This window comes from Capra hircus, chromosome 8, assembly GCF_001704415.2.
Source record: "Capra hircus breed San Clemente chromosome 8, ASM170441v1, whole genome shotgun sequence".
Classification (NCBI taxonomy): domain Eukaryota; kingdom Metazoa; phylum Chordata; class Mammalia; order Artiodactyla; family Bovidae; genus Capra; species Capra hircus.
Window position 1 is genome coordinate 47,900,122 of NC_030815.1, and position 14,867 is coordinate 47,914,988.

The 14,867-nt window shown below is 43.0% G+C and overlaps 2 protein-coding genes across 4 annotated transcripts in view; one reads left to right on the forward strand and one right to left on the reverse strand.

Moving 5' to 3' along the window:
* Positions 1 to 1,199, reverse strand: part of ABHD17B (abhydrolase domain containing 17B) — a 44,665-nt gene extending 43,466 nt beyond the window's left edge. For 2 of the 3 annotated variants that reach the window (XM_018052067.1, XM_018052064.1), the window contains exon 1: positions 545 to 1,199. The gene's annotated coding sequence lies outside the window, so the exon portion shown is untranslated. The remainder of the gene's footprint in view (positions 1 to 544) is intronic. The other variant, XM_018052066.1, reaches the window with a different exon arrangement.
* The window catches only part of C8H9orf85 (chromosome 8 C9orf85 homolog), a 63,770-nt gene continuing 50,422 nt past the window's right edge, over positions 1,520 to 14,867 (forward strand). Inside the window, exon 1 of the mRNA XM_005683750.3 lies at positions 1,520 to 1,739. Within this exon, the coding sequence (XP_005683807.1) occupies positions 1,638 to 1,739 (102 nt within the window). The 5' untranslated portion in view covers positions 1,520 to 1,637. The remainder of the gene's footprint in view (positions 1,740 to 14,867) is intronic.

A 14,867-nucleotide genomic window follows, 5' to 3' on the forward strand; every position in this document is an offset into this window, starting at 1 on the left:
GAGAAAAAGACCCTAGAACAGCCGGACTAGAACACACAAATCACCAAGGACCCGGCATGATTCGATCTAAAAATGAAGGCTGGCACATTCGAGGACATTCAGGAGACAGTTTTCAGGAGACGCGAATTTCACAATGAGCGAGGGTGGGAATGTGAACCTGACCCCATCTTTCCGTCCACAGGGCGAAGAGCAAAAGATGAAATGAGACTTCTCTGCAAGGAGGACCCAAAACCTTCCCCAATCGATCTGTCCGTCCCTCTCCCGCCCTCCGACTCCCACAGCCTCATCGACCGCAGACTTTGCTACCTCTCCTTCACCGAACCAACAATCTTCTCAAAATCCCAGACCCGATCGGGAGTGGCTTCTCTGCCTTTCCCAGCGCCTAGAGGAATCCCAGTCGCCAACAACAAAGACGCCTCCCGTTCCCCTCCCCCCGCCCGGCCCCGGCTCGTCACTCCCGCGCTGCGTCTCCCGGCCCAGCGCCCCCTCCTCCAGGCCGGCCGCAGCGCCCGGGCCCCCACCTCCCCGCCGCGGCCCCACGCACCTGCACCTGAGGGCCGCAGCCAAGGCGTCAGGCTGAAAGGGCCGGGAGAGAACCTCTGCCGCCGCGCTGTCCTCTACGAGGCGCGATCCACGCTGCCGCCGCTTCCGCTGCCGGACTCTGCCCGCCTACGGGCGGGCCCGGCCGAGAAGCCAGGAACGAGGGCTGCAGCCCCCGGCGCCGGGACGTGGAAGGACGGCGGCGCCCGAGGGGGCCGGCTTAAGCTCCTCAGTCTCGCCTCGCGCCGACCCTGTTCCTCCACACGGGCTCGTGTTCTGCTGACTAACGGCCCCGGCGCGAGGCGCTGGAACGGCCGCCTCCGCCGCCGCGGTCGGCTGCTCTTGGGCCTCACGTCCCGCGCGGCCGTGGTCGCAGCTGCCGCAGCCGCCGCCACCTCCCTTTCTGGCACTGCAGACACCACCCAGACCCAGCCAGATCTTTCTCTAATTCTCTTTTCTTCGCTCCCCTACAGCCTGACGGCCGCGGGACTCGCTCTCGTGGCGGGAGACTGGAAGGGAAAACCTGGGGTTTGCGAGAGCTCACGAAGCTAGGAGTTGGTCACTGACTGTAGGAAGATGCCAAAGCTGACCCCGGCTCCAGCCTGCGAGCGGGCCGGGGGTGGGACGGAGTCTACTTTAGCCCGACTTCCACCAATCACAAGCAGTCCGGAGGTGTAGGGCTCAGGAGAGGCTGAGCAGAGTCGGCAGGAGGCGGGGATTGCGGAAAAGGAGAGCCAATAGAAGCAAGGCCTCCCCGCCTCTCGACTTTGATGGACTGCCACATTCGGACCAATGGGGGAATTCTCGCTTCGAATAAAGCGGGATTTTTAGGCCGAGTTTGAGAGAGAGAGGCTGCGGGAAGGGGGAAGGATCGAGACTGGGCGGTTTTAAAAGGGCCTTGCGGGCGCTGAGAGGCCTGGGGGTGTCCTTTGACCTCCGCGAGGAGTCACGTGGGTATGCCGGGGGCGGGGACAGAAAGGCTGATTAAGTTCCTTCCGGGTCAATGGTAGAAGAGTGAGCTCCGTGGGATAGTTCCTCGCAACTTACTCTTCCCTGCATCTTCCTTGTCCCAGAGCGAGACGATTGTCGTTTCGGCGATGAGCTCACAGAAAGGGAACGTGACTCGTTCCAGGCCTCAGAGGCACCAGAATACTTTTAGCTTCAAAAATGACAAGTTTGATAAGAGTGTTCAGACCAAGGTAGGAACCTGCCTGTTGCACTAAATCTGACTCCAGGGAGGAATGGTTCAGTGGAGGGGAGAGAAGGAGGAGTTGGCGAAGGCAAATGTGGACCGCAGCCCAGAGTTTTGGCTGCACTGCAGCCCTTTCTAAAATGATATTCCCACGTCCTTTCTTTGACCTGCATGTGTTGTCTCGTAAATATTTATATTTGGCAGTCAACATTTAGCTAATGGTATAGAGTGAACGGGACCCTCATCAAGTCTAAAATGCAATGGGAAAATCGCCGTTGAACGTTCCCATCTGGATTACATATTTGCAGTAGGAAAACGAGGTTTATGGCGCGAGTGTCTTTTTCAAAGGTTGCACTAAGTCTATGCAGTCACTGTTTCTTTTTGGAAAACCCCAGGCCCATAGGTTTGTAGGGAGAGTGTCAAAGTTCTTAAGCGCTCTTGGCCCCAGTATCTGCACCCACATAATGGGAATTTCTCTCTCATTTGTAAGATTGTTTTGAGAATCGAATTATTTGATCGATGTAAAAATGCTTGTTTTGCTGTTTATATTTCTTTAGAAGATTTCTTTAAGCTGGAAGCAGATTCAGACTGAATACATAGCCAGAAGTCTTGGGTTATATGCACCTACTGATTTGCTGTTAAGTATTTCCTCCTCCTCCCTTAGCTGTAAGGAGTGGAGATAATCAAGACAAGAGCAGCTTGGGGGCAGCCTCCAGTATATCAAGTTAACTTGATATTAACATAAAACTGGAGCCCAGATTTGCTAGATGTATGGCTTAAGCAAGTTATGTAATACTTAGTGTCTTTTAGTCTTACTTTGATCACAAATGAGAAACCTGCCAGTATTATTGTAAAGTTAAAGTAAATCATGTATATAAATAATCTGGATCATAATTAGTGTTCGACAGGTGATTAATTTCTCAACATTAGCTGCTGCTGCTGCTAAGTTGCTTCAGTCGTGTCCGACTCTGTGCGACCCCATAGACGGCAGCCCACCAGGTTCCCCCTTCCCTGGGATTCTCCAGGCAAGAACACTGGAATGGGTTGCCATTTCCTTCTCCAAGGCATGAAAGTGAAAAGTGAAAGTGAAGTTGCTCAGTCCTGTCGGACTCTTAGCGACCCCATGGACTGCAGTGTACCAGGCTCCTCTGTCCATGGGATTTTCCAGGCAAGAGTACTGGAGTGGGCTGCCATTGCCTTCTCCCAACATTAGCTACAAAACAAAATGACTATTTAGGGTACCCAGTGACTTCCTTTTCCTTTCCTCTTTCTATTTTCACTATACAGATATTTAAGGAGCATCTTTCATGTCCAAGGACCTATTACATGTGTATACAGTGTTCAAAAGAGTTGACTCTGCCTTCAAGGAACTTATGGTTTTCTGGGTCATGGGACAATAAGCACAGAGATGTATAACTATAAATTCTGATGAAGGGAAGCACAGTTGAGTGAAGAGTAGGGGGTATGATTTTTGAGTGGATGTTCAGAGGCCCTCTCCTTCCTCTTAATTTGGTTCAGATTCAGAAGGAAAACCTGGAGCAACATTTGGGAAGACTTTACCAAGCTTGTGCCTGTCAACAATAGGTAAAACAAAGTAAAAAGCTGTGCTATTCCAAATAGATGTCTGTCTTGTCCTGTGTTCTTACTCTAAGTTTTTGCACAATCATTTACTTCTGTTGTTTTTCATCAGGTGATAAAAAGCTGTTTGTTTAATAAGTGAAAGTGTTAGTGGCTCAGTCCTGTCTGACTCTTTGCGACCCCCATTAGCCTGCCAGTCTGTGGGATTCTCCAGGCAAGAAAACTGCAGTGCGTTGCCATTACCTTCTCCAGGGGATCGTCCTCATCCAGGGATTGAACCCAGGTCTTTTGCATTGCAGGCTGATTCTTTACCATCTGAGCCACCAGGGAAGCCCTGTTTAATAAGTAGTGGCAATGTAGCTTTCTATGTTTCTTGTCCTTATAAGTACTTCTTGTCCTAGCACTTCTTCCTAGACTTCCTGTACTTTTCATTGTGTTTTCTAGTATTATCTAACAACCTTGTCATTATGGTCTCATATCTTTTCATGCATCTCAAGTTCAGTAGCTAAGTTTCATTCTGTTTATTACTTTTATTGTTCATTGCTTTGTCTTTATTAAATTGTGAGGAAGTCTCATTTGTACATTGGTGGAACCACCAGGTGCTTTGTTATTGAAGGTGCCAACAAAAACAGCAAGAAATATTTTACTGAGAAAGGATCATTAGGTTGATTGTTCCTGTGTCTTACAGAAGTATAATAAGGAATGCCACTGCATTCATGGCAAATTCTTGAACCAGCGATGTTCAGCTGTCGAAAGCCAGGATTTTGTCGTAAGCCTCTGATGGTGTCTTCATTCCTGTGCTTTAGACCAGAAAGGTGTTTGACTCAGTGACATCTAACAAAGGAGTGCTAAGATGTGCATGGTTCTCTATGACTCTCCATGAAGCATTGTAGTAACAACCTGACTACTTTGTACCTCATTATTTTGTAGGAGTCTTCCAGGATAGTTCCCCTTCTCCTCTGCCAAGTAGTTTATGAGGACTGAAATTAAAAGTGGGATAATGAGATGTTTTATTGAAAAACAGCTTATAAATTTCAGACAGTATCCCAAAAAGATACAGATGGTAGCTGTCTTAAATATATTCTCAAAGAGGAGAGAAGCTTGGCATTGCAAATGCCAAACTTGAATCAATGAGTCAAAGTAAAAGAGATAGGTTTCAGCTCAACATAAGGGAATTGTCTAATAGTGATTAGTATGCACTAGAATTTTATAACCTCCCTTTCTCTGGGGTTGTTAAAAGAAGCCTCTGTGGCCATTGGCCTGCAGTACCCTCTTGTGACTTGCAAAGGTGGGGTGGAAATGGGAGTAGTTTTGTTATCTCTTCTAGTCACTTGGCACTAAAACAATTGATTGTATCAAGACAGGCTTGTGTCCCTTACTGGAAAGGCACTGATGTGTAGTGGAAGGAATCTTGGACCAAGAAAACAGACCCACATTGTAGCTCCTGTTCTGTTTATTTTGCTTTGTGATTAAGACTGTTTATATACAGGTCTTAACCTATGCTACAGGGGCTGATATTGTCTTTTGGGTTACCTTCCTGTCACAGTTTCTATGGAGATGATTACAAAAAATATTTTTAAGAAATAGTGATACAAATATACACTAAGCATTAGTGTATGATAATTTATATGGACTTGCAGTTGCTCAAAGCATAAAAAGTTGATTAGAAATGTTTGTTGAAAAATATTGAAACACAGAAGTGTGTAAAGTAAGTGAAAGTACCTTTTTCCAGGCCTATTCGTCTTCGGATGTAGTCATTGTTAACAGTTTGATGTGTATGTTTTTAGACATCTAAGCACAATATAGTACATATGAAAATACGTTTCTCCTTTTTCATTTAGAAGATTGGATATATCAGAACATAGAGATTAAGCTCTTTCTTTTTTAATGGTTGTGTACTATTCTGTCATACATATGTAGAAGCTTAATTACTTTCCTATTAATAAACTTTTGAGTTGTTCTCAAATTTTCACTTTGACAAATGAAGCTGCAATGAAATTCTTGAATTCACATTATTTGTTCCACATCATTTATATGGTACCAAACATTGTGGTAGATACTAGGGGTATAAGGTTGAGTGTAATATACAGCCAGGCCTTTAATTGAAGCATATAGTTTGGTGGGTAAGGTGACAGGCATTAAGTAATCTTTTGAGTATGTTAATATGAATGGAAGTAAGAGCTGTGAAGGAAAAGTCCAAGGGAACCTTGAGAGTGTCTAGCCGGAAGTCTTGATTAAGTTAGGAGGGTTTAAGAAAGCTTCCCTGAGATCTGAAGGATGGATAGCATTTAACTGAGTGAAATGGGAAGAGCATGTATCATCTTCTTAAGGATGCTATTTGTTTCATACGTGTAGCCAACATTGTTTTTATTAGCATGTTCGAAAGCCTTAGAACCCCAGGATCACATGATCTTATTGATGGGGCAAGAGTCAATTCTGTGGTCAGTACTAGATGTCACTTTTAGAGGGTAATAGTGCCTGCAACGCAGGAGACCTGGGTTCGATGCCTGGGTCAGGAAGATCCCCTGGAGGAGGAAATGGCAACCCTCTCCAGTGTTCTTGCCTGGAGAATCCCATGGACAGTGGAGTCTAGCAGGCTACAGTCCATAGGGTCGCAAGAATCGGATACGACTTAGTGACTTAAACCACCAGTGTACATTACTTAGGCGTTTTGCAGTTTTAAAAAAGTGATTTAGCCAAAACTTGCTTGGCTGTGCACTTTGGTTTACATAACACCAGTTGCACTTGAATTAATTTGGGGGGAACACATAACATGAAGTAATTTGGGACAGGGGAACACATCCCTTTCAGGAAACTCTTGTTATTACCTTGAAAAGGAAAAGGAAAATCTGAGACTATATTCTGTAATGAGTTTTGGAAATGAAGTTTTGTTAATAATAGCTAGTGCTTTGTACTTAAGTGTGTTAGCAACTGTGAATACTTGATCTAGATTATCTAATTTGATCTTCAAAATAACCCTAAGACAGATGGTACAATTTTCCCGTTTTTGCCTATTGGGAAATTAGTGCCCAAAGTTGGGTTACTAGTACGTGGCTATCCATTTATTAGGTAAGGTCTGTGCTGGGAGACCTCAAAGAACAGGTAAATCAAAAGCCCCTTTGTGTGTATGTGTGTTGGCTGTTGTTTTTTAAGACTGTGTTTTTGTCTTTAATAGAGGCATTGTAACATTAGATTAGGGTTGGAACAAAGATGAGCTTTAGTGTCACTGACCCTAAACACTGCCTGTTTGAAATGTTCCAGGGAATGCGTCTCTCCTCACAAAGTGTTGCCCCAGGAGTGTCACACAACACAGGTATAGGCTGGTTGGATTGGAGTGGGTCGCCTCTAGTCAGCCGGGGCTGTAGGGCAGGGGTAGGGCTCTTCTCACTCATTTTGTGTGAAAAAATGAGTGAAAACAGAGGCTAGTTCTGTCAGGTCCCTCAGCTTCTGGTTAGACAGAAGTTTAAAGGTGATATGATTACATTTATACAGCAGAACAGGATTCTATGTTTACAAGCACCTTTATTCACAATAGCCCAACAAATAAAAAAATACAAATATCCTTCAACAAGAGAATAGATAAACAGATTGTGTCAATCATATAATGAAATACTACTCTGCTGTTTTTTTTTTTTTTAAAGCTACTGATACATGGCAGGCATGTAGATAAGTCTCAGAAACGTTGTGTGAAGGGAAAGAAGTTGGGTATTTCTCACATCTATAGAAATCTGAACAGTAGTTTGTCTTGGGTGGTGGGGGAATTGACTGGAAGGGGCTCAAGACAACTTTCTGGAGTGGTGGAAACATGAAGATCACAAAGCACTTATTGAAGTGCATTGAATTGAGCCTTTAAGGTCTGTGCATGATACATAAATTTTATATCAATTAAAAATAGATATTATAGTAAAATGACTGATTAACCACTCAAATATTGTAAAGTTCTGTTTTTGTTGTTTGCTTTTGTGTTTGGGCACATTGTAGAAACACTGCCTATTGTCAGTATTTTTAAAAAGAAAACTACTTTATTAACTTCTCTAGAAAGAAAACAAATGACAGGTCGACATTCTAACATACTGATTATCTTCAGTTCAGTTCAGTTCAGTCGCTCAGTCGTGTCCAACTCTTTGCAACCCCATGAATCGCAGCATGCCAGGCCTCCCTCTCCATCACCAACTCCCGGAGTTCACTCAGATTCACATCCATCAAGTCAGTGATGCCATCCAGCCATCTCATCCTCTGTCATCCCCTTTTCCTCCTGCCCCCAATCCCTCCCAGCATCAGAGTCTTTTCCTATGAGTCAACTCTTCGCATGAGGTGGCCAAAGTACTGGAGTTTAAGCTTTAGCATCATTCCTTCCAAAGAAATCCCAGGGCTGATCTCCTTCAGAATGGACTGGTTGGATCTCCTTGCAGTCCAAGGGACTCTCAAGAGTCTTCTCCAACACCACAGTTCAAAAGCATGAATTCTTCAGCACTCAGCTTTCTTCACAGTCCAACTCTCACATCCATACATGACCACAGGAAAACCCATAGCCTTGACTAGACGAACCTTAGTCGGCAAAGTAATGTCTCTGCTTTTGAAAATGCTGTCTAGGTTGGTCATAACTTTTCTTCCAAGGAGTAAGCGTCTTTTAATTTCATGGCTGAATATCTTAGTAAACCACAAGTCAAAATAATTCTAGTAGTTGTCTTCTAATATTTTCCCATCTTGTAAGCTTTTATTTGCCAACTCCAGTCATGACACTTAGGTATTGTCTCTCTGTAAGAGGAATTCACATGATCATTACAAAGTGGATCTTGGGAATTCCCTGGTGGTCTAGTGGTTAGGACTCTGTGCTTGCAGTGCCGGGGGCCTGGATTTGACCCCTGGTTCAGGAACTAAGATCCCAAAAGCCATGTGGCGTGGGCAAAAATAAAAAACAAAAAAGCAAACCAAAATTGATCTTGTTAAAGATTACTGAATCTGGATCTTATTTAACAGAGTAGAGTCATAGTAATTTAGTTGGCCATGATGCCTGCTCTGTAAAATGAGTGAATAAAACCTAAAGGGTACTAGTGGTAAGGCTCGTTTTGTTCGGGGTAGCTTGGACTCAAGTGATATGGGATCTTTGTCTTATCTCCTCTAGCCCAAATATGCTGTGCTTTAAGAAATGGTCTCATATTGGTTTAGGTAATCTCTGGTGTGAGTAATTTTGGTATGAGAGATAAAGTGCCAGTATGAGAATAAATGTTATTTCCTAATCAAGGGGTTTCAACAGTTAAAGTTTAAAGAAGTGGGTAGCCATTAAATAAATCTTTAGCTTGGCAATGGTTTCCATTATAGTTTTAAGGTAACCATCTTTGGCATTCTGGAGATTACCTGGGACTCCTTTTGATTTTTTTTCCAAATTGGGAAATGTTCTTGGTATATTCACCAATGCTGTCTATTACATGTTGATTAGTTGCTAAGATGTTTCTGACTCTTTGTGACCCCATGAACTGCAATGTGCCAGGCTTTCCTGTCCATTCACTTTCTCCCAGAGTTTGCTCAGACTCATGTCCATTGAGTCAATGATGCCATCCAACCGTCTCATCCTCTGTCACCCCCTTCTCCTCTTGCCCTCAGTCTTTCCCAGCATCAAGATCTTTTCCAAAGAGTTGGCTCTTTGCATCAGGTGGCCAAAGTATTGGAGCTTCAGCTTCAGCATCAGTCCTTCCAATGAACATTCAGGACTGATCTCCTTTAGAATGGACTGGTTGAATCTCCTTGCAGTCCAAGGGACTCTCAAGAATCCTCCAATACCACAGTTGAAAAGCATCAATTCTTGGGCATTCAGCTTTCTTCACAGTCCAGCTCTCACATCCATACATGACCCCTTGACTAGACAGACCTTTGTTGGCAAAGTAATGTCTCTGCGTAGATAGCATATTCAAAAGCAGAGACATTACTTTGCTGTCAAAGGTCCGTCTAGTCAAGGCTATGGTTTTTCCAGTGGTCCTGTGTGGATGTGAGAGTTGAACTGTGAAGAAAGCTGAGTGCCGAAGAATTGATGCTTTTGAATTGTGGTGTTGGAGAAGACTCTTTGAGAGTCCCTTGGACTGCAAGGAGATCCAACCAGTCCATTCTGAGGAGATCAGTCCTGGGTGTTCTTTGGAAGGACTGATGTTGAAGCTGAAACTCCAATACTTTGGCCACCTCATGCGAAGAGTTGACTCATTGGAAAAGACTCTGATGCTGGGAAGGATTGGGGGCAGGAGGAAAAGGGGATGACAGAGGATGAGATGGCTGGATGGCATCACTGACTCGATGGACATGAGTTTGGGTGAACTCCGGGAGTTGGTGATGGAGAGGGAGGCCCGGCGTGCTGCAAATCATGGGGTTGCAAAGAATCGGACACGACTGAGCGACTGAACTGACCTAGGTTGGTCATAACTTTTCTTCTAAGAAGCAGACGTCTTTTAATTTCATGGCTGCGTCACCATCTACAGTGATTTTGGAGCCCAGGAAAATAAAAGTCACTCTTTCCACTTTTCCCCATCTATTGGCCACGAAGTGATAGGACCAGATGCCATCATCTCGGTTTTTTGAATGTTGAGTTTTAAGCCAACTTTTTCACTCTCCTCTTTTACCTCATCAAGAGGCTCTTTAGTTCCTCTTTGCTTTCTGCCATTAGTGGTATCATTGGCATATCTGAGGTTGTTATTTCTCCCACAATCTTGATTCCAGTTTGTGATTCATCCAGTCTGGCATTTCACATGTTGTACCCTGCACCGAAGTTAAATAAACAGGGTGACAATATACAGCCTTTATGTACTCCTTTCCCAGTTTTGAACCAGTCTTGCTGCATGTCCAGTTCTAACTCTTGCTTCTTGACTCACATATAGGTTTCTCAGGAGGCAGTAAGGTGGTCTGGTATTCCCATCTTTTTAAGAATTTTCTACAGTTTGTTGTGATCCACACAGTCAAAGGCTGGAGTGTAGTCAATGAAGCAGAAGTAGATGTTTTTCTGGAATTCCTTTGCTTTCTCTATGATCCAACATGGATTTAAGTTAAAAGTATCCTTCCCCAATTGACTTCTTATTATATTCAACATACTTTTTCACTTGACAAGGTGATTTAATCTATGATGAGCATTATAATATGTAGGAATATTGTACTAATTAAAAGTCTTTAAAAATTTTTTAAAAGTCAGTGCTAGTGAGTATTCACTATTTTGAATATTTTTAAGTACTGTGTTCTCTTTTACACAAAATAATCTCATCCATGTTTGGGGCTATTTCATTTACCTACAATTCCAAGGTGCTTACACTTGGGCAGGATCAATAAATCGATCCTACAATTTCCTTAGTTTTAATGCCTGCTACAATATAATTTTTCCACATTATAGGTGGAATTATATGTTTTAGACATTTCATTTTATGCATAATAAATGACAACTAAAATTAATTTATCTTGATTTGGTCTATGTGTTAAGGCATAGTACTGTACTCACTGTTGGATTATAAAATTTTATGATTACATTGTCAGCTCTTGTTTCTGCTGCTGCTGCTAAGTCGCTTCAGTTGTTCTCTACATGAAGGTAAATACTACCGTGTTAGAAATACAGTATTCTCAGAATTCTTCATCTAGGTGAATTAGTTCACCTGAGAGAGAGAGAAAGCGTCGTAGTGTATATTAACTCTTCCCCAAATGGGGTCATTTTCTGTGTAGTTGGAGTGTCGCCATTGGACAAAGAACCTCAGGGCTGAGAGTTACATACAGGCTGCTGCAGCATTCATTGGGCATTTGTTATTTTAAGCTGTAGGACTCTTTCCACACCTGCAGAAGTGTTGCTGTGAGGTCACAGGCAAGTTTACAGAGGACCTTGCTTATCCTCAGAACAAGCCTGCTGTCAGCTCACTCCATCCTCAGTTGTTATTGGTCTTTTGCTCACCACTGACTTTTGTGAAAGGAAGAAATGAAATGAGAAGGGGATAAAGGAATAGCTAGCATGCCTAAAATTCCTTTCTGAACATTTCCTTATCACTCCAGGGCAAATAGCACTTAAATATATTGAATGAATTAAATAAACATTCCTCTTTTCACTTTGTGTGTGCAAGGCCCTCTACATGATAGTAATTATCATTAGGATTCTTTAATTGCTAAGCAGAAAGGGAGTTTATTGAAAAGATGACCGAACTGCTCTCATGAAGCTTAGAAAAGGTATTTATTAGTTTGTTTTGGTTGATTTTTTAGTGATTAAGATTCCCAGGTTGGCCATTATTGCTGGGAAATTTTATACTCATTTGACTTTATGTGGATTCTAATTTGCAGTCTTTGAACTTTTCAATGCCCCATTCCCTAACCATTCCAATTTGCCTTCTGGAATTGATAGTTTACTATCATCAGAGACATAGTGTTGAAAATAAAATTTCTTTCACTTTCTTGCCCTGACTATTCCTGGGAACTCTGTTTCCCTGTAGTCTTTAAGTAACAATGTTTTTTCACCCTGTATCTTCAACCCGTCATTTAGAACCCTTTTTCCAATTTACTTCTTCAGTTCAAGTTTTCCTTGCTCAAAACCCCACCTCTTCTGAAATACATGGCATCAGACTGTTGATCTCCTCCAGATCTGTCCTTACATCCTCTTTTAGTATCTGGCTCTCTGCCTTTCCACATTTTCCTGCCATCATACTTAGTGATTGCTACAGTCACATGGATAATCAAACATCTTTTCTCTCAGTTTTTATATCCCCCACCTCAGAAATCTCCTCCCGTGTTCCCATATTAAACCCTCATTGCTGGTAACTGCTCCTCTTACAAACTTGAACAACAGAAACTGACCAGCATCTCCTTATCTGGTCTTCTTATTCCTCAAATAATTTTTTAAAATTCCACTGGGTACTCAGGTGCATTAACTTTTCCACTTTTCACTGTACCTCATCCTTGTCCTTTTCCCCTCCTTATCCAGCATGGATACCATGTTCTATCAGTACAAATGCTCTTTTACATATACTTCAAATCCCTTATTTTTCTTCCCTTCTGTGGTACTTGCCTGACAGAATCCTAACCTTGCTTAGATCCAGCTTTCTATCCACCATTATATCTACCAAACTACCTGCATCTGTACCCATACACACTCCTTCCTGGTACAGTGGATGAAATGCCTAGCCCTCCCTGAGACTAGTCCCTTTACTTGCACTCTGGAGCTCATTTATTCTTGCTTACCTTGTGGTTTGAAAAGGCTTAAGACTCCTCAGTTGTCCGTGTTCTGTTGTGTCATTAGTCTTTCCATCTGTAATGGGTTATGCCTGTTTGTTTTTAAATCCTCTTTAGATAGAATCCATGTTCTTCTCTAGCTCCACCCTATTTCTTTCTTCTTCTTTATAGAAAAGTTCTTGATCTCCATTTCTTTACCTCCCTTTTTTTTCTTTTCAATCCCAGTTTAAATAGTTTTTGCACACGTGCATGCTAAGTTGCTTCAGTTGTTTCCGACTCTTTGCAACCCCGTGGACTGTAGCCCTCCCGGCTCCTCTTTCCATGGGATTCTCCAGTCAAGAATACTGAAGTGGGTTGCCATGCCCTCCTCCAGGGGTCTTCCCAACCCAAGGATGGAACCTGTCTCTTATGTCTCCTGCCAATGCAGGAGCGTGCTTTACCACTAGCACCACCTACACCATTGTGAAAACCACTCTTGTCAAGGTCACTGATCTCTGTGTTGCCAAATCCTTGTGATGCTCAGTGCTCACCTCACTCACTTGACTGGCAGCATTTGCCTCTCTAGCATTCTCCTGAGATAGTCTTTTTAGTTCAGTCCATGACTTTAAATACCATCTTTATGCTGATGCCTTCCAGATTTGGAACTCCAGGCCAGCCTCTCTCCTAAGCTGCAGAGTTGTTGTATATTTAACTACCTCAGTTCAGTTTAGTTCAGTCGCTCAGTTGTGTCTGAATCTTTGCGACCCCATGAATCACAGCACGCCAGGCCTCCCTGCCCATCACCAACTCCCGGAGTTCACGCAAACTCACGTTCATTGAGTCAGTGATGCCATCCAGCCATCTCATCCTCTGTCGTCCCCTTTTCCTCCTGCCCTCAATCCCTGCCAGCATCAGAGTCTTTTCCAATGAGTCAACTCTTCACATGAGGTGGCCAAAGTACTGGAGTTTCAGCTTTAGCATCATTCTTCCCAAAGAACCCCCAGGGCTGATCTCCTTCAGAATGGACTGGTTGGATCTCCTTGCAGTCCAAGGGACTCTCAAGAGTCTTCGCCAACACCACAGTTCAAACGCATCAATTCTTCGGCGCTCAGCCTTCTTCACAGTCCAACTCTCGCATCCATACATGACCACTGGAAAACCATAGCCTTGACTAGATGGACCTTAGTCGGCAAAGTAATGTCTCTTCTTTTGAATATGCCATCTAGGTTGGTCATAACTTTTCTTCCAAGGAGTAAGCGTCTTTTAATTTCATGGCTGCAGTCACCATCTACTTGACCTGTATTCTTGAAAATCAAAAAGCTTAACATGACAAAGAAATAACTCAATTTTTTTCTTGCTCAAACTTTTTCCTCCTTCTGTATTTCCCAACTCTGTTAACAACTCCGCTATTTACTGAGTTCCTCAAACCAAAATATAACAATTGTCTTTGACTGTTGGCCTTTTTGTACATTCTGTGTTTCAGTTTGTCAGCAAAACTGAATTATTTAAATTATGTTTAACTTTTATAACCTTCTCGTTACTTTTAGTTAAAGAGTATAACTGACTAAGACCTTTTTACCAGAAAGGATAGTCAAATAGACTGATTTCAAGCTGTGACTTAGAATTCTAGTACTGTCAATTTAGGCCATCATTCCTATAAGTGGATGCAGTCTGTTTTGGTTTTGATCATTTTACTTTGAAGAATAAAAATATTTTGAAGTGTATATATTGGGTAGGAAAAAAAATTTGTCAGTTTTCAAATATATGATTTTGGATTTTGGCCGAAGGTGCATGCATATGTGTGTGTGCTAAGTTGATGTAGTTGTATGCCACTCTCTGCAACCCTATGGACCGCAGCCTGCCAATCTGCTCTGTCCATGAGATTCCCCAGGCAAGAGTACTGGAGTAGGTTGCTGTGACCTCCTCCAGGGGATATTCCCAACCCAGGGATCAAACCTGCATGTCTTATGTCTCCTGCATTTGGCCAAAGGCCTCAATCTGTTATTCAAGATAGTGGCAGCGTGGTGTGGTAGGAAGACATTGATATTGGAGTCCAGAGAGTTAGGTCAAATTCCCTAGTATTTACTTGTTCTGTAATCTTGGACAAATTTCTTAAGTAGTCACGATTTTAGTGGGTTAGGTTATGTTGTGAAAGTTTGGTAAGGTTTATTCAGTGTTTACCTCACGTGACACCTGGCACGCAGTGTGAAGCATTCTGTAGATGCTAGTCCATTCCTTCAGCTTATATGCTGTTCATCACGCTCACAAGCTACTCCTGCTCACATGCTGCTCTCTCATTTATGCACTTCCTGGTTAATCCCACTGGAATGTCTCCCTCCTTCCCTGTGGCATTTGCTGCCCTCATGGCATACATGATGCATGTCTTAGTAGGTATTGGTAC